This window comes from Mesoplodon mirus (assembly GCF_964341445.2).
Source record: "Mesoplodon mirus genome assembly, chromosome: 8".
Lineage (NCBI taxonomy): Eukaryota > Metazoa > Chordata > Mammalia > Artiodactyla > Ziphiidae > Mesoplodon > Mesoplodon mirus.
In genome coordinates, this window is record NC_138984.1 from 84,102,209 (window position 1) to 84,124,280 (window position 22,072).

Consider the following 22,072-nt stretch of genomic DNA (forward strand, 5'->3'; position numbering starts at 1 on the left):
AATGAGTCTCCTGTTATGCTGCAGGCACAGTGGGACCTACTTAACTTCTGCAGAGATGCTCAAGTTCTTCCAAGAGCACCAGACAAGTGAGTGAAAAGGTGAAAATTAATTAATACTACAAAGGATTCTCTGTTCTCCCAGAGTGCAGCAAACATTTTCCTTTATTAGTTCATTTCAAGGACATAAGAGGTTCTACAAATGGTTGAATTCTGACTGTAATGTAATTACTTTCCCACAAATGTCATTCCAACCCAAGGCTCTTCCTTGAAGAAGGAGGTTATTAATTCTTCCACATCAGTTTGCCTCTCATGCATGTATCTGATGACAAACCTACTTAAGGTTCTTATTTAGGTATCGTCCAAAATGTCTGGCTCTGGTCCCTGAAGTTCTAGAAGGTATAGAAGAGCAGATCAAAGCTAACAGCTGTATTAACTCAAACCCAAAGATTAAACAGGGGAGTCAAATTTCCAATCTCTTCAGACAACATAGCCTCCTAAAAACACAACATGTGGATTGTTCCTCCTCAAAACAATACCATAAAGAAACATGTTTCATCTCAACTGCTTTGCTGGCAGAATGTAAGTCTGTCCCATTTATTCACAAAATGAACAGCGCTGCCATACTGAAAGTTCACTTTGGAATCCAGACCTCTGTTGGCAAGAATGCTCTCCTAGATAAAATATAAAATCTTGACCTTGGGGCTTTCCCAAAATTTTCATGGTACACATAGAATATAGGAAGTGATGATGTTTATATGACACAATGGGGAAGCAGAGGTAGTTGCTGAGGCTACAGGAAGCCCGGGCATCACCCAGCTGCCCCTGAGGCTGAGTGTGCCTATAATCTGGGACAGTTTAACTCATGTGCCATGGTGAGCAGAGGGGAGCTCTGGCCAGGAAAATAGAATAGGCAAGAGGAGAATGAGGCTAAACTTACCTTCCAACCCAGTCCACTGCTAATCCATCTGGCTGCACTATGTATTTCAGATCCAGGTTAACTTCCTTCACAGGATTATTGCTGCCAGATTCAAAGTTGGGGATGTAGGCACGTTTGATAGCACCAAAATTAGAGCCGTGCCCTAGCACAGTGTAATATAAAATACCTGCGGAGGCAAGACACACAGGTCAGTCTCCTGTTAGGAACACCAGGTAAGGGAGGAAATGGGTCTAATCAGGTGAAGTACTGTTCATTCATTGACACCTCTACCTCATCGGCGTTCCTATAATACTAATAATTCAATTTAACCAGTACGATCAAACCTCAAAATCTATCATACTTGAGCTATTAGCTACAAATGCTTCAATTGATAACTTATTGACACTTAGTCCTCTCTATTTGAAGGTAATCCATTAAAATATATTTCAGCCTATTTACCCCCATTAGGATCAGGTTCTAGTTTCCAAAACAGAACATATAGATAAACCAGGGGCAAATTGTTAAGAGTTTGAGTCCATACTAGCAATAAAGGAGCTGTGTAGATGAGAAGTCTTATTTTATGTATAGACTAAAGGATATTGGACAGCAGGCATTTAAAAAAGCATAGGAAGAAGGAGACGCCAGAGGGAGGGGATATGGGGATATATGTATACATATAGCTGATTCACTTCGTTATACAGCAGAAACTAACACAACATTGTAAAGCAATTATACTCCAATAAAGATGTTAAAAAAAAAAAGCATAGGAAGACGGTGACTTTCAAGGCACATACTTCCCTAGGTATGAACCATTCTTTTTTATTTTTTAAGATTTTTTTTGATGTGGACCACTTTTAAAGTCTTTACTGAATTTATTATGATACTGCTTCTGTTTTATGTTTTGGTTTTTTGGCCGCGAGGCATGTGGGATCTTAGCTCCCTGACCAGGGATCAAACCCATATCCTCTGCACTGGAAAGCGAAGTCTTAACCACTGGACCACCAGGGAAGTCCCTGAACCATTCTTGAAAAGTTCATTGTATTGTATAATGAAATGTGAAAACACAACAGCAATAAATCTTACATAGTTAGTTTGCAAAGCATTTTCATATCCGTCATCTCACCTGGTTTTCGAAACAACTCTCAGAGGAAGGCAGGCCAAACAAGATTACTGCTTTTATTTTACAGGTAAGAAATGGAGATCCAGAGAATTGTTACAATTATTTAAGGTCATAAAGCTAGTAGATGAGGGAGACAGGCATAGAACACAAGTTTTCCTGCCCCACTACATACACGCCATACAGAGCCATGAGAGACTCCACAGTAAGCCTCATTCATTTTTCCTTCATTGAACACCCACCACACACACTGTACTAGATGCTGGGTCAGATGCCAGGCATGTAGAGATGAATTCAATTCAATCTCTGTCTCCAAAGAGTACACAGTTAAGATGTAGGGAGAAAAATACGTGGACAATTAGCTATAACTCAACATAACACGTGCTTTAGTAGAAGCACGTATAAAATGCTACAGGCTCACAGAACTGTGCCAGGAGGGATTATCAAAGACATCAGAGGGGAGGTGACTTTGAACTGGGTCTTTGAGTAGAAATTTTCCAAGCGTACAATGGTGGGGAAGGCAAGGGCAAAGACAAGGAGATAGTAAACAATGGGACATGAGGTGATCCTGAAAGGATAGTCCCCAGAAATGGGAGAAGGTTCAGTGAGAAGGTGGGAGACACTGGCTGGGACGCACGGCCACAGCTAAATTGTCTGGAGCACGCTGGGTGGGGGGAGCATCCTCTTCCACTCAGGCAACAACATTCACTCATTAGAAATAAATTCCCCAAAGTTCAACACTTTATAATTCAATGTATTCAACTGCTATCAATGACCGATGCCACAGTTATACTCACTGAGGCCTGTGCCCTCTGGATCCCAATCGTAATCCATAGCCTGAATGCGTTCCTGGTCTTCAAGGTACTCTGAGAACTTCTCAGATGAGAGATTGTATTTTCGAATTCGCACGTTTTCAGGCAGTAGCAGCAAAGGAGGGTAACCTGTAAACAAATGAAGGGCTGATTAATCTGTTTGAATGCTACCTGGACTTTTGTTTATGACAGTAGGATATAAAACAGCAGATATCCTCCCTGCCCTTAAAAAACAAAACAAAACAAAACAAAAAAGGAATTTTTCTAAAAATTGATCTCTGTTCATGAATAGAGCGGACCATCAACTGGGTTGCAAAATCTGTGACTGTCGACATCCCTGTCTCCATTTCAGGTAGAAAGCTAACATTTCTGTTAGGGATATTATCAGTTCTTTATCTTTGGGCAACAGTTTAAAGCTAAGCCAAGACTGAGACCCCTGGATAGCTACTTCTTTTTCACTGATTTTTTTTTTTCACTGACAGTAAGACCAGATTGTAGACATTCAGTCTCACAGAAGAAATACAATATGTAGAGTCATACTAAAAGTTTACCCTGAGGTCCTCATTTCCCATTCTTTACTGACAGATTTTAGTGATTCTTTTAGCAGGCAATCAGCTCTGTGACCCAATTTAGCTTCTAGCTAATGACAAAAAGCAGCTTGTTCTTGGTTAAAAAAAATTTTTTTTTACTTAAAGCAGCGATGTAAATGGTGACTCATTCCAAGATGCACTGCCTAGAATGTTTAAAATTTAATTTACTTTCATAATGTCACTCGAATCTAACTTAAGTAACTTTTGAAAGTTCATTTTATATATTTGCTTTATCCTGACATAATGTTTTATATAAATATTCTAATTTATTTCAGTCATCTCGTTAGTTAAGAGGTAAACATTTTCTAATTTGCTGCTTAATCACCACACCAACTGTTCAAATGCCTTTACTCTAGATTTCCTTCAGTGTCAAAAATGCTTGGAGGGTAAAATATTTAAGTATGCTAGTCAAATGTATGCTTTAAAAGCCCAATTTGTATGAAGAAATTGAACAGCCATTTTACCCTTCATTTGCAAAATAAAAATGCAATTTTCTTATCAAGTCCTTAAACTCACTTACAAACTTTAAATTCAAATCTATAAGATCATAAAGACCCCTTAACTGAGATATGCTGATTTAGATCAGACCTCTGGAAATCTGGACTATGATACTTCTGACTTTTATTGTCATTTCTATCTCGTATTTATTACTGCTTTCACTCAGGCCTGATTCTCAAATATTGGCATTAACCTAAAATGTAGAGCTAATCACTGAAGTCGCAAATAAGCCAGATGCTTTCTGTCTGTGATCAGTAGTCCATGAACAATAAAAAGACATTTCTCAACAGAATGTCCCTGATTTGCCCCAACTGACTGTGACCCATTGAATGGAATGCTTTTTGTGACCCGCTTTGGATTACTGGGCCTCAAACCTTGACCTCAGTGGACTGGGAGATTTTGGTGACCACCATCCTACAGGGAAGCACTTGTTGTTTGAATCCTCTGGAGAGTGACATCTTGTCCACTTTTTGAAGTTTTTATCCAGGTGGACCAGAGGCTAAATCCAGAATAATACGTAACCCCTGACTCTTGTTTTAACTCCTAGGTATTTGTTGGGGGGTTGTAGTTAGTGTTTTAATTTGGCAGGGGAGGAGAGAGGAGAAGAGGGTGGATGGGTGTTGGAAGAGAAGTAGCTGGTGAATTTACAAAATAAGACTCTAAAGTTTATTTCCTGGTATACTGTACTCATCAGCATTGCTGGGTACATCAGTTAATCCCGAGGTCAACCATCCTACCGTCAGCTGCACACCGTCCTCCGTGGCTGTCAGTCACAGACCTGAACCCTTCGGCGCAGGAACACTCGTAACTTCCTTTGGTGTTAAGGCAGTTCTGGGGACAAGCCCCAAATTGTTCACATTCGTTGATGTCTGTAGGCAAAATAAAACCAAGTGGGCGACATCTGCTCCCATCCATTCCTCAGAGACCCTGCTTCTGTTTCAATACATATTCACGAGCAATAAGGATGAGAAGAGTGCAGATGAACATAAGCAATGATGCCAGTGTTTGTGGAACACTGACCAAGTTTCAGACAGTGTTTCACATGCTTTTCATGTTTTTTCCTCATTTAATCTTCCAACAAGCCTCTCTGAGGTAGGGACTATTATTGAACCCAAAGTCCCAAAGACCATATTTAAACAGAAGCAGTCTGACTCTGTACAACAGCAGAACAAGATTTTCCCTCTGAGGAAGCAGGTGTTGTGCTGTTGATGTTTGGTACCACTTCCCTCCTGCTAATTGGCTTCAGAAAGGGAAGTCATTGATTGGTTTTTTCAATTGAGTTCTTAAGCTTCAGCCCTTAAAAGAACTATTCTAATCATCTGAGTATGGCACATCATGAGATAGGAACAGTAAATTCAAATGATCAAATACACCTAAAATCATACTTGATATTTACCATTCTTGATAAGCTCCCTTAGGACTCCACACCTGGGAACTCATTTCTGACTGACGTAAGGAGGTATGTAATAAATACGTGTTGTTTGAAGAAAGTAAGGCTTGTGTTGTATAGCTGATTCACTTTGTTATACAGCAGAAACTAACACAACATTGTAAAGCAATTATACTCCAATAAAGATGTTAAAAAGAAAAAAAGAAAAAAAAAGAAAATTTGATCTCAGACACTGGTACAGTAAGTAGCCATCATCACTCAGGTCTTCATTAATCATATCAATTTCACAGACATTACTGAAGATGAGCTACAGCCCAATGCTCTGCAAGGCACCAGTAAGATAGCCTGGGGAAAAAGCAACTGGCATCCTGGAGTCATGGTCCTAGCTCATGAGCTAGGACCATGAGCTTAGCCCCATGAAGGGAATTAAACCATGTTTAGTAAAAGGGAATGAATGGAGAATCTAAAAAGTACAAGGTTCTCCCTAATAGGAAGTGGAGGAAATATACTCCACCTTCACAGGAGTTTCTGTCGAAACTATTGGCTTCGAACCCAGGTCTACAGGAGCAGATGAATCCTCCTTCACTTAATTGGGTACAGTTGTGTTCACATAGATTTTCAGCACATGACCTTTCTTTTCCTGTATCTGAAAAACAAAATCCCAGCATTACAAATGAAAAGTACAAAGCACAACAGCCACAAATGAACAGTCAAGTGGTATATCAGAAGAACATCTACAGGTAGCCAATTATAGAACATCTTGAGATGACCCCTTTCCATAAGCTTTGCAGAGTATCAGAGACCTCTGTATAGGGATATCTGATAATGGCTTGAAAACCATTTGTACAAATACATGTAATGTTAGATCCTTGAGGCAATTTTCCGATTATACTCAGCACCGCCAGGCTCATTCTCAGAGCATCCAGTTCTGGACAGAATCACAGCCAGGGAATCTTTACAACTGTAACCACCTGCTCCACTATCTTTTTTTTTTTTTTTTTTCCTTTTGCGGTATGCGGGCCTCTCACTGCTGTGGCCTCTCCCGTTGCGGAGCACAGGCTCCGGACGCGCAGGCTCAGCGGCCATGGCTCACGGGCCCAGCTGCTCCGTGGCATGTGGGATCTTCCCGGACCGGGGCACGAACCCGTGTCCCCTGCATCGGCAGGCATACTCCCAACCACTGCGCCACCAGGGAAGCCCTCCACTATCTTAATATTATATAATTATATTTATATATAAATAATGTTTATATATAAATAGATACATCTCAATTGTGTGTATACATGTATATATATACACACATGTATAAATAAAAGACACTGATACAGGTATCTCCTGACTCAATTCTTTTAAATAAAAATAGATTTATATCTATTTGTCTTCTATAGTAGGCAATGAAGTGAACTTAGCCACTTCTCAGGGTCCCTTAAGGCAGGGGTGCCCCACCCTCAGGCCACAGACCACTACCAGTCCGCAGCCTGTTAGGAACAGGGACGCACAGCAGGCAGTGAGCGGCGGGCGAGCGAGTGAAGCTTCATCTGAGGCTCCCCATCGCTCCCCATCGCTCGCATTACCGCCTGAACCATCACCCCACCCCCAGCTCCCATCCGTGGAAAAATTGTCTTCCTGGTGCCAAAAGGTTGGGGACCGCTGCTTTAAGGTACAACGACTATGAGTGTATGTGGTCTGAATAAACGAAAAACATTCAGTTTCAAAAACACAAAATAAAGCACAATGACCTTCAATGGAGTGCTGCCCTTGGATTTCATACTTAAAAGTTTTATACGTGAACCTCTTATAATAAAGGTCTAGTCTGAGCTCTTAACAATGACACATTGCTAAATAAGTCTGTTCAGATTTTCTATTTCTTCCTGAGGCAGTTTTAGCATTTTTTGTCTAAGAATTTATCCATTTCACCTAAGTTGTCTAATGCGTTGGCATGAAGTTTCTCATAGCATTTCTCTATTACCTTTTAAATTTCTGTAAGGTTGGTAAGTAATGTCTCCACAGCATTACTCAATAAATGTGACCCTATTTTTATCAACATGAATAGCCTTGAGCCAGTCACATAACCTCTCTGAGTCTCAAGTACATCATGAGGCTCTGTGATTTCCTCCCCAGTTCTAAAATCTATAATGTGATTAGGGATCCCAGGAGGTAAAAATTTCTGGACCAAGTGTTTCCTTGAATGAGTTATACTCTTGTGAAACATGAGTCTTTAACAAGAGCAGAACTCTATAACATTATGAGATTCATCCTCAAATGTCAAGACCTTCCTGTAACTTTTTTCATTTGAAAACAATCACCATTTTAATTCATAATACAAGAGATCTCTCCCAACCCAGATATATGATACTCTATTTCGGAAGTAGACACTCTATTTTGCATTTTATGAAGAAGGAATAAGAACTACCAGACAGAGGAATAGCAGGTCAATCTATCTCTGTAATCATATAAATAATATTTGCAACCTGAGGTTAACTTCTTTTCTTTATCCCTCAATGGTATGAGAAAAATATTAATGTCTTTCCTTTCATGATTTTAAAATATTTTTAAAAAAGAAAACAGGGCTTCCCTGGTGGCGCAGTGGTTGAGAGTCCGCCTGCCGATGCAGGTTCGTGCCCCGGTCCGGGAAGATACCACATGCCGTGGAGCGGCTGGGCCCGTGAGCCATGGCCGCTGAGCCTGCCCATCCGGAGCCTGTGCTCCGCAACGGGAGAGGCCACAACAGTGAGAGGCCCACGTACCGCAAAAAAAAAGAAAGAAAGAAAGAAAGAAAACATATGTCCAAAACACTTCAGTGATCCTGTTTAAAAGAAAAGGAGGAGGAAGAGGAGAAGAAAGGAAAAGAAAAGGAAAGCAAGTGGATTAGCAGCATCCAAGAACTGGTGTTTTAAATAAGAATTCTATGTCTTAGTCAAATTAGCCCACTGCAGTAAGACTGAATTCCATATCACAAATCCACTTAATATCTGAAAAGAAATGCTGCTTCCATGCCATATTAATGCCTGTGATATCTATTTCCTTTAAATAAACCCTGCTTTTAATTAAATGTCATTTGAATTAAAAGTACTGCAGTTAATTTTAAGGCTTTTAATTGGCACAGGTAACTAAAAGAGAAACCAATGTTTGACCTAAGCCTAACTTGGAAATAGTCCAAAGTCCTGGAACCATTCACATATCAGTCTCTAGGCAGCAGAACCCAAATCTACCTTTGGGTTTTACAAATTCCATCATGTTTATGCTTTTTAAATATTTAATCAAGTCACATTATTATGTCAAAAACTCCAGACCCCATTGAGAAAGTGTGTGAAACAAGTGGCAAATCAACTCAATATGGCTGATTCTTCATCTTCTTTTGTAACCCACACAGGAGAAAATTTGCCAGGAAATCTTTGGGGTGCCTCAGAAAAAGGCGATTAAAGCCCACAAAATTGAAAGCACGTGGAGCTAACTAAGGTGACTAAGTCCAGACTCGTAGGGTTTGAAGGACTCCCTCCTTCTTCCTACGAAGAGATCGAGGCCCGACGAAGTCAGTATATACTCAAAGTGGTACAGCTAGTTGCAGAGAACTAGAAGCCGGCTCTTCCAGACTGCAGTCCCAGGACTGTTCAAAGTCTGCCTCTGCCACTCTGCGTGACCTCAAGCGAGTTACTTAAGCTCTTCGAGCTTTATTATATAGTTAGACATAATAGCAGTAATCCCCTGGAGCTATCTTGAGTGACAAATTAGAGAATGTATATGAAAGCATTTCATACATGCTATAAAGGGCTACCAAAGTGCGAATTATGAGCATGTCCTTCCAAGATTTCCATCACAATATTAAGCTAGAATCATCCCTGATTGCATACATCATCCTTTCCCTACACAAAATCCTCTCTTAAAAATAAGTGGTCCTTCCAAGGTCCCCTGTGACATTTCCATTCTTACCAGCCATTCTTTCCCTATGTGCCAAAGATACTGCATTTGGCTTAAGATGAAAAAATGTACAAACTAAGAAACAAAATTAATAGCTTTAAGGTGCTGAGAGGCACCTAATGAACTGGGAACAGGATATGCCCTGCAGTTAAACAGATCAGAGTTCAAATCCTGACTCAGTTTCTTAATGACAGGAAGACATAGCCAATTTATTTAACCCGTAAGCTGGTTTCCTCACTTGTTTAAAAGACAGAGACAGAGAGACAGACAATACCTAACTCATAGGATTGTTACAGGGATGAAATGAGATAATCCATGTACTGTTTAGCACAATGTCTGGTATAGAATAAGTGTTCAATAACAGGTAGCTACGGGCTTGACTGCAGTTCAGAACACAATGTGTAAATTAAAGAGAAACACGGTTATCGTCTACTTTATGTTATTGCACGCTTCCAGTAGGTTAACCTGAGTTACTACAATGAAGTATAAAAATAAGTATTTACTTACTGCATCCCGTCTCATCAAAATGGTCACCACAGTCATTGACATCATCGCATACCAGGTGCTGTGAAATGCAATGTCCATTGCTACACTTAAATTCATCTTCTGTACAAGGTCTAGGCGTCGGTTCTACACCTAAAATTTAAGAATAAGGTAAAGTCAAAACTTTTTCTTCTGTGAAACACGACGCTTCCTTCTGTGGCAGAGGCAGTATTTCCACAAATAAGCTCGTGCGCTTCCCTACAACTCCTTGCTCCCTTGCAGTTAGGTTGGGACCATGTGTCTAGGTCAGGCCGATGGACTATGAGTTGGAGGTGACACGTGTCACTTCTGAGCTGAAGCTATTAAAGTCTATGTGCCTCCCTGCTCAGCAACCCAGGGACCATGTGCATCAGTTGGCCTCACGTCAAGATGGAGAAGGGCGTGCAACCTGCACTGGCCTTTACGTGAGTGAGAAATAAGCCTTTGCTACGCCACACCACTGAGAGTTTGAGATTTGTTGGTTGAGGTCACTAGTATTAATTACCCTAAATGATATAGAAGTAGGGCACTTCCATAACAAAACCTAAAATATTCGGCATTGGCGTCAGTCAGGAGGCAGGCACCGAGGAAAGTGATCCCAAAGGAGGGAAAGATGGAGGCCTGTGTTACGCAGCGGCAAAGTATTTGTAAAGTTGTCACCTTGGAAAAACTGGAAGGCAGACCACATGTTCACTGAACTTGTCAATCTGGGCAAAGAGGTTAGAAAATGGAATGTCAGTAATGTGCACGGGTTGCCATTACCTGAGTTTGGCAAGAAAGAGATAAGCTCGGGGAAGAACTAGTTGATTTACAAGCAGAAATCAAAGAAAATAAAGTCCAGAAATTTGCAGTTTGCAGAGAACCTACTGCATTTAGATGACACAAGACTCTGAAGTTTAAAAAGGACCAGTCAAATCTCTTAGTTGAACTAAATGACTGCCCGTCTACTTTTCTGGCCTGAATATAACGGATAAAGTTGACACAAAGGTGCATGAGGGAAACAAAGCAAAGAAATGCAACAAATTCAAGAACTGTGTCTCAAAAAAAAACCCAAAACCAAAACAAACAAACAAAGAAAAACACTGACTAAGGTTATTGACACTTAGAACTAACTGGAAGCAAGCAGATCAAAAGCCTGCTCGGTTTCTGAAACATATGACCAAATAAACCAAAACACTGTGACTGAGGTGACAAAACTCTTGGACCCCTAAACTTCTACAAGCAGGGAGTGGCTGGGAAAGCTGTACTGCCCCTAAGGAGGGCATACTCCCCTGTTCCCTCTTCATTTGAAGAGGGATATAGACAAGCAACCACTCCCAAAGGGCAGAGGCAGAGACAATGAGGAAAAACGGGCATAGGTGCTCCTCTGAGGGCAGAGTCTTGACCTCATCAGTGAATCTCCTCCATTCCCCACTATATAAGGGCCTTCACAATGTCTGCACAGGGTAAACGTACAATTTACTCTCCAAGTCGATACGCTTGTGAGAGGGAAAGGAGCTCTATTAACAATCCCACTAGTGCAACAGATGTAAATCAGGACTGTCCTGGGCCAACATGTGCCACCACAGCCCAGTGGCATTTCAGAATTGCTACAGAACAGGGATGGCAATGAGTCTCTCATTCTTTCTTTCCCAATGAGGATGTTTACTTCCATTATGCTCCCCCTGTTCTACCACTATCTACTGGGGGCAGGAGACACAAATAAAACTAGTCTCTTAGTTTATGGGTCTCCAGACCAAGAGGAAACACATCTGGAATCGATGGCATGACTAGTGCCTGTCACCTGGAGCTTCTGGATTCCATTTACTGAGAGGGACTCTGGGTTATGTCCCTGGGGGAGGGGTTAAGAGTGTTCTACGCATGGAAAGAAAAGTGCACAGGGAATTTTAGTGACACCAGGGTAAATTGTGGTAGAAACAAATGGTGTTCACTAAATATCCAGGCACTTCCCTGCATTTCCCAGTCCCCCTTGCAGTTAGATTGGGACCACGTGACTACTGCCAACCAACGGGCTGTGAGCACACGTGACACCTGTCACTTCCAGGCCCAGGAAGTTAGGAATCTGTCTCCTCCATTTCTCTCTTCTCCTGCCTCAGCAACCTTGAAGATTATGTGTTCCAGATGGCATAATTACAGGATGGAGGGAGCTGCCTGACCTTCATCAAACTTTAGTCCTCTGCTGTTTTAAGCTATTGAAATGTTGCAGTTCGCCTACTGTGATGGCTAGCAGTGATTCCTCTAACATCCTGCTCCATGAGAAGAATTTTAGTTTACTACCCCTTTTTTTCCACTCTGGGATTTGACCACATGCTACGAATGTCTGGCTCCACTGAAAAATGGCATGATTGATAGGGGAAATGGAAAGAGAAGAGGGAAAGGGGTAAACCTGCCCCAATTTTTAAAAAAGGTTTTATTTCTGGGTTTTCGTTCTTTTGTGCTATGCTTCAAACAAACATATTAACAATGTTATAACCACAGGTTCATCTCTGCCCCAAAAAGGTGAGGGAGAGGGAGGGTACAAACTTGAACATGGCAATAGTATCAAAGTGCCCCTGACACCCAGTCCCTGGGATGGCCATCTGGGATAGCAGGTGACAGCAAGCATTCTAAGCCCACATCAATATAAGGAATAGAAAATAGAAAAGTTAAGCATTTATCTAAATTTTCCCAGATAATATCCTTTTAGGAAAAAAAGTAATTCGACTCAGGAGAAATAATTTTCCTCACTGACTTTTTCTAGGTGAATTGAATTGCCCAGAAAATTAATCAACTCTCTCCTTCAATGGATAGATTTAAAACCGTCTCAAAATGTAAAAGCACAGATTTTTTCAATATCTAAAATATTAAATGCAGCCAGTTTGAAACTTATCTCTTAAAATAATCTATCATCTTTCTCTTCTGGGAAATGCATTTTCATTTTAAAGAAGGATATTAGATAAGCTCTGTGAACATCAGAGCTGCCTTATTTAGCATGATCTTTTCAGTGGGGCATTGAGAATTTCCCATGCCTAGATTGGCAATTAGAAACTCTAGGCTGAAGAGTGACCAAACCTCATCTTTGAAAAGAGAGAAACCATTAGTTTGTGAAGTGTGACTCAACCACTTTCTTAAGGAACTTGCCAACAACTGCTTCAAATGAAATAGGAAGAAGCAGGGAAGGGCTGCATCTGAGTGATGCGTGTTTATAGGGTCTTGCAAACAATAATGTCCACGGAGATCTGCACTCACGGGTGCAGCTCAAGCCTCTACAGAACAAACTGAAATCCCTGAGGTACATTTTGCAAACTGCAGCAATTGGGGGCCCTTCTTTTTCCCTTCTCCTTTTTTTTTTTTTTTTTTTTTTTTTTTTGTGGTACGTGGGCCTCTCACTGTTTCACTGTTGTGGCCTCTCCCGTTGCGGAGCACAGGCTCCAGACGCGCAGGCTCAGTGGCCATGGCTCACGGGCCCAGCCGCTCCACTGCATGTGGGATCCTCCCAGACCGGGGCACGAACCCGTGTCCCCTGCATTGGCAGGCGGACTCTCAAGCACTGCGCCACCAGGGAAGCCCTCCCTTCTCCCTTTTGACTTTTACTTACAGTTCTCCTTCTTCTCATCACTTCCATCTCCACAGTCATCCTCATGGTTGCACAGCTCGTGACGATAAATGCAGCGATTGTTGTCACACCGGAAACGGTGTGGTGAATCACAGGGAACACTCACTAAAACACAAGGTGGAAAAGCAAAAGTACAGGTTAAGAGCAAAACATAAGGGTCAGTATCTGAAAACACTCCTGTGCCAGCGCCAGGCTTGCTTGATTCATCCCTTCATTGGCTTGTTCGATTAACCAATCGACAAATAGCTCTTGAGTGTCTAGTTGACACCGTGGCGCTGTGCCGGGCATCAGATTCGATTGGGAAAAAGAAAGACACAATCCTTATCCTCATGGGATGTTTATTCTAGCAGGAGAACAGACTTTCCAAATTAACCATTCAACTACAACTGTGATAAGAGCCACAAAGGCAACATGCTGTGAAAGCATCTACAGTGGAGATATGATATAGATCTGGGGGAGGAGGGGTCAGAAGAGGCTTCACATGGAAAAATTCTGAGTCAGGAAGGCAGGCTTCTGGACCTGAATAAAAGGTCTCTGGGCTGAAGCATGGAGTGAGGAGGACAATGGTGGCCAGGAGGCTGGAGAGGCCAGCAGGACCATACCTGAGCCAAGAGGCCACTGTTTGTCCCTCTGACTGGAGTTCTCATTGAGTCTCTAGAACACAAAGTCTTTTCATTAAAGTTTTACACCATGATGGACTTTCCTACCTGAATTCCCTCACTTATTGCACTTAAAGTTGATACTTCATAAGCAAACCCTGACTCACTTTATTATCCAGAATTAGACCTCTGGCTAATGCTTGTGTCCCAGTGAGGAACCTACAGGTAGAACCCAGGTCTCTTGGTTGCTACAGGGAAACGGTCCTCTATGCATGTACCAGGACTTCAGTGAACTCAACACACATGTGTTCCTCTTTCCCATGGAGGACTTGGGCTGTTTGATTTTCCTTCTGCCTTGGTACCACAAACAGGGAGCAAGAGGAGAGACTTGTAATGAGGTTGGGGGGAAAAAATTCAGCTCTGAGGGCTTCCCTGGTGGCGCAGTGGTTGAGACTCCGCCTGCCGATGCAGGGGACACGGGTTCGTGTCCCGGTCCGGGAAGATCCCACATGCCGCGGAGCGGCTGGGCCCGTGAGCCATGGCCGCTGAGCCTGCGCGTCCGGAGCCTGTGCTCCGCAACGGGAGAGGCCACAACAGTGAGAGACCCGCGTACCGCAAAAAAAAAAAAAAAAAAAAAAAAAAAAAATTCAGCTCTGAGAACTGGTTCTTGGAAGTATCGTTAATAGAACTTTGCAAGAATTATTTGCTGTGAAAGGCAAATGCAACATTATAAAACAGTGTTGGTCACTTTTTCATGTGGCTATATGTCTCTGCTTCCGCAAAGTTTAATTTTACTAACTATGGGCACTTTATCTTTTAGAGGGAAGCAACTTCCTGAGGACTTCTTCTTTGAAAGTTACACATGCTTAAGATGTTTTTCAAGATTCATCAAGTGAAAAACAAAACAAAACATGGTTAGTTCCTTATACAAAACTAAGATATGGCAAGGAAATTGTTGGGATGCCACTGGGAAAATATAATGTACGCTAATTCAAAGTTCTCTGGGGGGGAAGGAATACTCTGATATATCATTTTCTAGAGTCAAATCCCTGGGCTAAAAATGAATTGTTTTCAAAGGCCACAAAATGTTTAAAACTATGGATGTTTGCCCAACTTTCTCATGTCCCAAGTAGAGAACTAAGCAGGAAGGCCAAGTGAAAGCACACTAATGCAGATGAATCTAGGAAACTGAATGGAAGAGGTGATGAAAACCTCAGAAGCAAGTTGCAGCTAAGTCAGACTAGGAGTTAACCAAGAGTTCCAGAAGTAATGTTTCTGGGAGTGTCTTCTCCTGTGTTGGGGGCTTTTACTTACATGAAATGCTTAAGCTTTAGCTTGCATCAGGATCACCTGGAGGGCTTATTAATGCAGAGAGTGTTAGGTCCCCCTGCCAGAGATTCAGATCGGGTAGATCTGGGGTGGGCCCATGAATCTGTATTTCTAACATGTTCCCAGGTAATACTGACTCTCCTAGTACAGAGGTGACACTCTGAGAACTACTGCCCTCAAGTCTCTCCAATGACTCAAAGCATGGAGCAAAATGACCAAAACAAACTCTATTTTCATTCACTTTGTTAAAATCAGTAGTTCTCAACAAGGAGACTAAACTAAAAGCTAAGGAGCTTTCTCAATATACATTTTGCCCAGGCCTGACACGTCCTTGGACATTCTGGTTCAATAGGTCTAAGCCTAGGGTGGGACCAGAGCGTGTGCTTTTGAAACACCTCTCCCCACGTGATTCTGATGGGTACCCAAATTAAGACTCACTGGTTTAAAAAATAAATAGAAGCAAGAGGGAAGAGATATGGGGATATATGTATATGTATAACTGACTCACTTTGTTATACAGCAGAAACTAACACACCATTGTAAAGCAATTATACTCCAATAAAGATGTTAAAAACAAAACAAACCAAAAAAAAAACCCCAATAAATGCTGGAGAGGGTGTGCAGAAAAGGCAACCCTATTGCACTGTTGGTGGGAATGTAAATTGATACAGCCACTATGGAGGACAGTACGGAGGTTCCTTAAGAAACTAAAAATAGAACTACCAGATGACCCAGCAATCCCACTACTGGGCATATACCCTGAGAAAACCATAATTCAAAAAGAGTCGTGGGGCTTCCCTGGTGGTGCAGTGGTTGAGAGTCCGCCTGCTGATGCAGGGGACACGGGTTTGAGCCCTGGTCTGGGAAGATCCCACATGCCGCAGAGCGACTGGGCCCATGAGCCACAGCTACTGAGCCTGCACGTCTGGAGCCTGTGCTCGGCAACAAGAGAGGCCGCGACAGTGAGAGGCCCGCGCACTGCGATGAAGAGTGGCCCCCACTTGCCACAACTCGAGAAAGCCCTTGCACAGAAATGAAGACCCAACACAGCAAAAATAAATTAATTAATTAAAATCAGTTGATGATAATCTATAAAAAAAAAAGAGTCGTGTACCAAAATGTTCATTGCAGCTCTATTTACAATAGCCTGGACATAGAAGCAACCTAAGTGTCCATCAACAGATGAATGGATAAAGAAGATGTGGCACATATATACAATGGAATATTACTCAGCCATAAAAAGAAACGAAACTGAGTTATTTGTAGCGAGGTGGATGCACCTAGAGTCTGTCATACAGAGTGAAGTAAGTCGGAAAGAGAAAAACAAATACCGTATGCTAACACATATATATGAAATCTAAGAAAAAAAAAAGGTCATGAAGAACCTAGGGGTAAGATGGGAATAAAGACACAGACTTACTAGAGCATGGACTTGAGGATATGGGGAGGGGAAAGGGGAAGCTGGGACAAAGTGAGAGAGTGGCATGGACATATATACACTACCAAACGTAAAATAGATAGCTAGTGGGAAGCAGCCACATAGCACAGGGAGATCAGCTCGGTGCTTTGTGACCACCTAGAGGGGTGGGATAGGGAGGGTGGGAGGGAGGGAGACGCAAGAGGGAAGAGATATGGGAACATATGTATATGTATAACTGATTCACTTTGTTGTAAAGCAGAAAATAGCACACTATTGTAAAGCAATTATACTCCAATAAAGATGTTTAAAAAAACACAAAAAGATGTTTAAATAAATAAATATGCATCATACAACAGAAAAGAATTAGATGGGCTTGAATTATGATGTAACATGAAGTGACTAAGGACTAACTAGTTTTAAAATGTCCTAAAGGTGTTCTCTGAAGCTCTGGGGGTTTAGCAGAAGTACTCTGAGGGGCACTGAAAGTAGGATGGAGCAGGAGAGATGTACAGCCCCGCCCTACCTCAGACTTCAACCACAACGGATCTGCCGCTATTTATGCAAATTGCCTTTGAAGGCCACAAAATGTTTAACACTATGGATGCTTGCCCAACTTTCTCATGTTCCAAGTAGAGAACTAAGCAGGAAGGCCAAGTGAAAGCACACTAATGCAGATCATGTGTCCAGTACTCAAAAATTGTACAACCGCCCTCCTGGATCACATGTTCCACATAAAAATCATGGACAACACCACCCCCAGTCTCTCTCACTCACAGCACAGATGAAGTTCTTCATCGGAACCATCGCCACAGTCGTTATCACCATCACACTTCCAAGATGACTGGATACAAACATGATTTTTACATTCGAACATAGTAGCTGGGCAGTATGCCCCGTTGGGAAAGCGAGTGGCTGTTGGTGGGGAGGAGACATAGTCAAATTATTAGAAAAAGACACTTTTTGGAAAGCTATCCGGCTATTTCTCCTTTACAGAAAGAGCTCTCCTAATGGAAAGAGTTCCATTATAGCCTGCTCTTCCTGATTCAGCCAGATGTTCTGTGGCTTTAAACTGTCTGAAATTCTGATGGAATGTTTCTTAAGGATAGATGACCAAGCCCAGTATTCAATGACATGAGTCATTCTGTGGACAGCACTGCACTTTTTCATTATAGGCAAGTGCAACCCTTCAGTGGTGTCAGCACTGGCTTTTCCTATCATCCATTTATACAGTCTCTTGGAAACCAGGTTTTAAGATGTGGCAACTGCATTACCAACAAAATCCATCATGAATAATCATCAACAGTTAATATTTATTCAGTGATTCAAAAAGACTAAAATGCAAATGATCATATTGGCATTATACTTTTAAACAATTTTATATGCCATTATATGCCATTATTCAATTCAGAAAATGTTTAATGCTGGGACTTCATTATGTTTGAATACCCTTTTATTCATTGCTTGAACATAACTTTTACCTGCCAAGTTTTTATCCAATTAACGATTTGTAGAGTAGCTGATAACATATAAATACTTTCATTAGCACAGACACTTAATATATTCTCTATTTGAAATATTATTAATGAAATGCACTTGAATGTCTATGGTGAAATATATGGACATGGTGACTCAGGCCCCAGGTAAACTGATAATTATCAATGAATGCTGAATAGAAAATATCTATGGCCTTTTAATATGAGAAGTGGTGGCTGATGGGAAAGGTTGGGTCTAAACTGCCATATCCATACATTTCAGACCAACGGTGCCAAGGGTGTCTAGAAACTTACGACAAGTGGCTTCATCAGAGGCGTCATGACAATCGGCAAACCCATCGCATTTCATTTGGTCAGGAACGCAGTGCCCACTGTCACACTGAAAATATCCAGGATGGCAGGTCATCATCTCTGAAGAGAAAAGACTGTCATTTCCAGGATGCCTTGGCATTCTCAGACAACTGTTAGTTCCCTGGAGGGTAGTAAGTCTTCCATCACATTCCTATCCATACCCGGTGACTGGCTCACAACAAACCCATGCCTTGTGGTGAGCGAGTAAATAAACTCTCAAAGGTACACCTTCCCCGTTCAAAATATGGAGATGGAAGTAGCGATCTCTCCTCTATTGAATATCTCTAGCTCTTAAACTTTTCCTCAAAACCCTGAACTCCCCAACTTTTACCGCTTTGCATGCTGATTTTTCTCAGACTCAACCCTTAATCAGTAAGAGCTATAAAACTACTTGGGATTTATGATTCCTATTCTAACATCTGACCTCTACACCAGGGAGCTACAGCCGTATATATCTTAGGGCCACTTTCTGGAGAACAGTAGGAAGACCAATGTTTTTATTCGTTTATAAGGTCCATGCAGATTAAAGTCTGCTCCTAGCAGAGGTTTAAGTTAAAATGAGATTTTTAAAACTCTTTTGAGATTTTCCCCTATTATTATTGATCTAGACTGCTATAAGGTAATCATAAAGCATAGAAAATATATATAAAGCAGAAGGTACTGTAATGCTAAGGTTTATATATTACATAAATTACACAGAAGTCATTTAAGTCTAAAAAACCTTCCAAACACACATGTGAAGTCCCTACTTCCGACCAATATGCTGACCCTAGTACAAGACTCTCTGGAAAGCTCCTTAAAGAGCTGTGACAGTTACCGCAGTCCCGCTCATCTGAGTTGTCCCCACAGTCATTGTTTTGGTCACAGATCCATCGAGAAGGAATGCAGCTCTGATCATCACACCGAAACTCGCTCTCTGTGCATTCCCGGGGGGCTGAAAAAGAAAGCCACATGGCCATCAGAGGGCACCAGGAATCATACGTAGGGGACAGGCTTATGGACTGGCCTAAGTGTCCTCTGTGCCTAACGCCCTCCTGTGTCCCAAGTCCCAGACTGTCCAGCCCCCCAAAATAGACTTTCTACCTTAATTGTAAGTCTGTAAAGAATGGACTTTGTCAAAAAGTTTGTCCAAAGGTGATTTAATCTTAAGATAATTTTTCATTTCCTGAAACTCCAGATAACCTCCTATAGGATTCAACGTGAACTTTCTTATGAACAATAAAATGCCAATTGGATCGCCCTTTTGTGTAAGAAGTTTTCAGTAAATTGATAATTGCAGGTGTAATCAGCATCCTGATTCTCTCAACTGCCTATACCTTCTTACTTCCAAAAGGGGACTAAAGTCAGAATGTATTTCATGTTAGTTAATCTGAAATTGATATATATCATCAGGCAATGATATATTGTAAGTCACCTCAAGTTCTTCTTGAAAAAAAAAAAAAACTTGAGTGTAAATAAATAAATAAGAGACAAAAGATATACTTGGGTAAATATTCTTCTCCCAGAGCTTGATTACAAGCAGCTGAGAAGGAGATGAAAAAGTAGTAATGTACCAGTCAGAAAACAAGAGATCAGGTAGCCGTCCTCCTACTCTTTGAGGATGAACGGCATAGACACTTGAATTACAGACAAAGAGCAGACATCACCACTCCAGTGGCACGTAAGGATGAAGGACCCTGAACACTCACTACAGTTTTCCTCATCTGAATGGTCTCCACAGTCATTGTGCCCATCACATCTCCAGCGAAGAGGGATGCAGTGGTGATTTGTACAGCGAAATTCCCCAGAAGGTTTGCATGTCAGCGACTCTGCAAAGCACAGTCATTGCAAATACTTCAGAAACCCATGGTCAAGAAATGTCGAAGTAGTACTGGCTTTCTTGTGAGATGGTCTGAGGCTTACGCCACCATATTCTCAAAGCTCCCAGAAAGAGGAAAGCCAGCCACATTCACTGTCAATATTCCTCTTTAGGCTAAACTGAATCTATCCTACTGTTAGAAACTAGATCCATTCTCTTTTGTAGAAACTGTTCAAAAAATGATTTGGTCCCTGGCTTGCAGTTTGCAACGAAGGCCTGGAAAGGAAGATTAAGCAATGCCACCAGCAGACAAAACATGTCCATCACATTGTCTTTAGTTGATTACATTCAGTGTTCTTATTAAAATAACCCAATATCTTCCTTACCTCTCTTCCAACTAAACCTAACACACACACACAGAGAGAGACATTGTTTTCAAGTTAGAGTATATGCCTAATCTTGGCAAATTCCATTCATTCATTTGGCCTTTTGTCCATAAATGTTCTATGTTGCCAGACACAGAGGACGTGGAAAGTCAGAGGGAGATTCAGAATATGAAAATCTCCAAATAAGAAATATTCTGATTTTGAAATATCCTTTTAGAGATAGATACCAAATCTTTTCTCTACTCCCCCTTTCATTCCTTTCAATCAATCTCTAAGATTCGACAGACGGTTTAAACTTGTCAAGCGTAAATAGGAATTCTGCATTTGGGAGAAATTACACAAATTCCTAATATCTTCAAAAGGTCTGCCCCAAGTATAGTATCCTTTGAGACACATTTCATTTAAGATGTATAAAGTAAACTCCCAATATCCCTGTAAAATGCTACAAAAATGTGACATGTTATTAGAGGCGAACAGAGGAAGGATGCTGTGGGAAATCCGCTCTCATCTCCTGCTAAGTTGTTTGTCCCTCCCTCCTCCCCCGCAGCCCCTCCCTACCACAGTCCTCCTCATCGCTGTTGTCCCGGCAGTCGTTGAAACCATTGCATACAGCCCACTGCAGGATGCAGCGGTAGTTTGTTTTACAGTCGAATTCCGTATAGTTGTCACAGCGGTAGGCAGGGCTCACTGAAAAGAGAGGAAGGGGCAAGGTCAGAACTGAAGTCTCGGTCCTGCCAGGAAACCAAAGACACCTTTCCATTGTCTTATTTAAGATGCGGTGCTGAGGAGTAACGGTGACCGTGTTACCAACCAAACGGACTCTGGCAACTGTGTCTCTTTTAGGTGTGATCCGTTCACCCAAAGCAGAAAGACAGAGTCCTTAAGTTTTCTCACCGTTTCATTACCACTCATTTATGTTGCAGTCAAACTTTGAGGGGAGTGGGGCGGGGTGGGGGGAAGAACTGGGTTTGAAGTAAAAAAAAAACAAAAAAAAACAGGTTGAAGTGTCAGCTCTGGCATGAAGTAGAAAAGTGACCAGCCACTTACCATGAAGCTCAGGTTTCTCACTTGTAAAATGAGAGTTGGCAACACCCACTTTCCCTACCTCACCATGTTTCTCTGAGGCTCAAAAGAGAAAGTGCTAGATAGACAAAGTGTAAGCTCTTGTTATCATGTTCTGGACAGTTAGACATTCGTGTATGGAGAGCAGGAATCAGCCACTTGAGAACAGGGGGCGTGGTTCAACCCGCAGGCTGTGCGTGCGGCTCTCCTTTGCCTTGCGGTGCCGGAAGAGCCGCGGGCAAGAGCCAAGAGGGGGCACCCCATGGGGCTGCAGCAG

General features: G+C 41.8%; 1 protein-coding gene across 1 annotated transcript in view; it reads right to left on the reverse strand.

The window, feature by feature from the left end:
• Positions 1–22,072, reverse strand: part of LRP2 (LDL receptor related protein 2) — a gene marked incomplete at its 5' end in the record, with an annotated part of 199,062 nt that overhangs the window by 16,738 nt on the left and 160,252 nt on the right. The window contains 11 exons of the mRNA XM_082630147.1: positions 937–1,102; positions 2,830–2,973; positions 4,670–4,801; positions 5,837–5,968; positions 9,748–9,876; positions 13,340–13,462; positions 17,480–17,617; positions 18,493–18,609; positions 19,367–19,483; positions 20,238–20,357; positions 21,292–21,420. Of these exons, the coding sequence (XP_082486273.1) occupies positions 937–1,102; positions 2,830–2,973; positions 4,670–4,801; positions 5,837–5,968; positions 9,748–9,876; positions 13,340–13,462; positions 17,480–17,617; positions 18,493–18,609; positions 19,367–19,483; positions 20,238–20,357; positions 21,292–21,420 (1,447 nt within the window). The remainder of the gene's footprint in view (positions 1–936; positions 1,103–2,829; positions 2,974–4,669; positions 4,802–5,836; positions 5,969–9,747; positions 9,877–13,339; positions 13,463–17,479; positions 17,618–18,492; positions 18,610–19,366; positions 19,484–20,237; positions 20,358–21,291; positions 21,421–22,072) is intronic.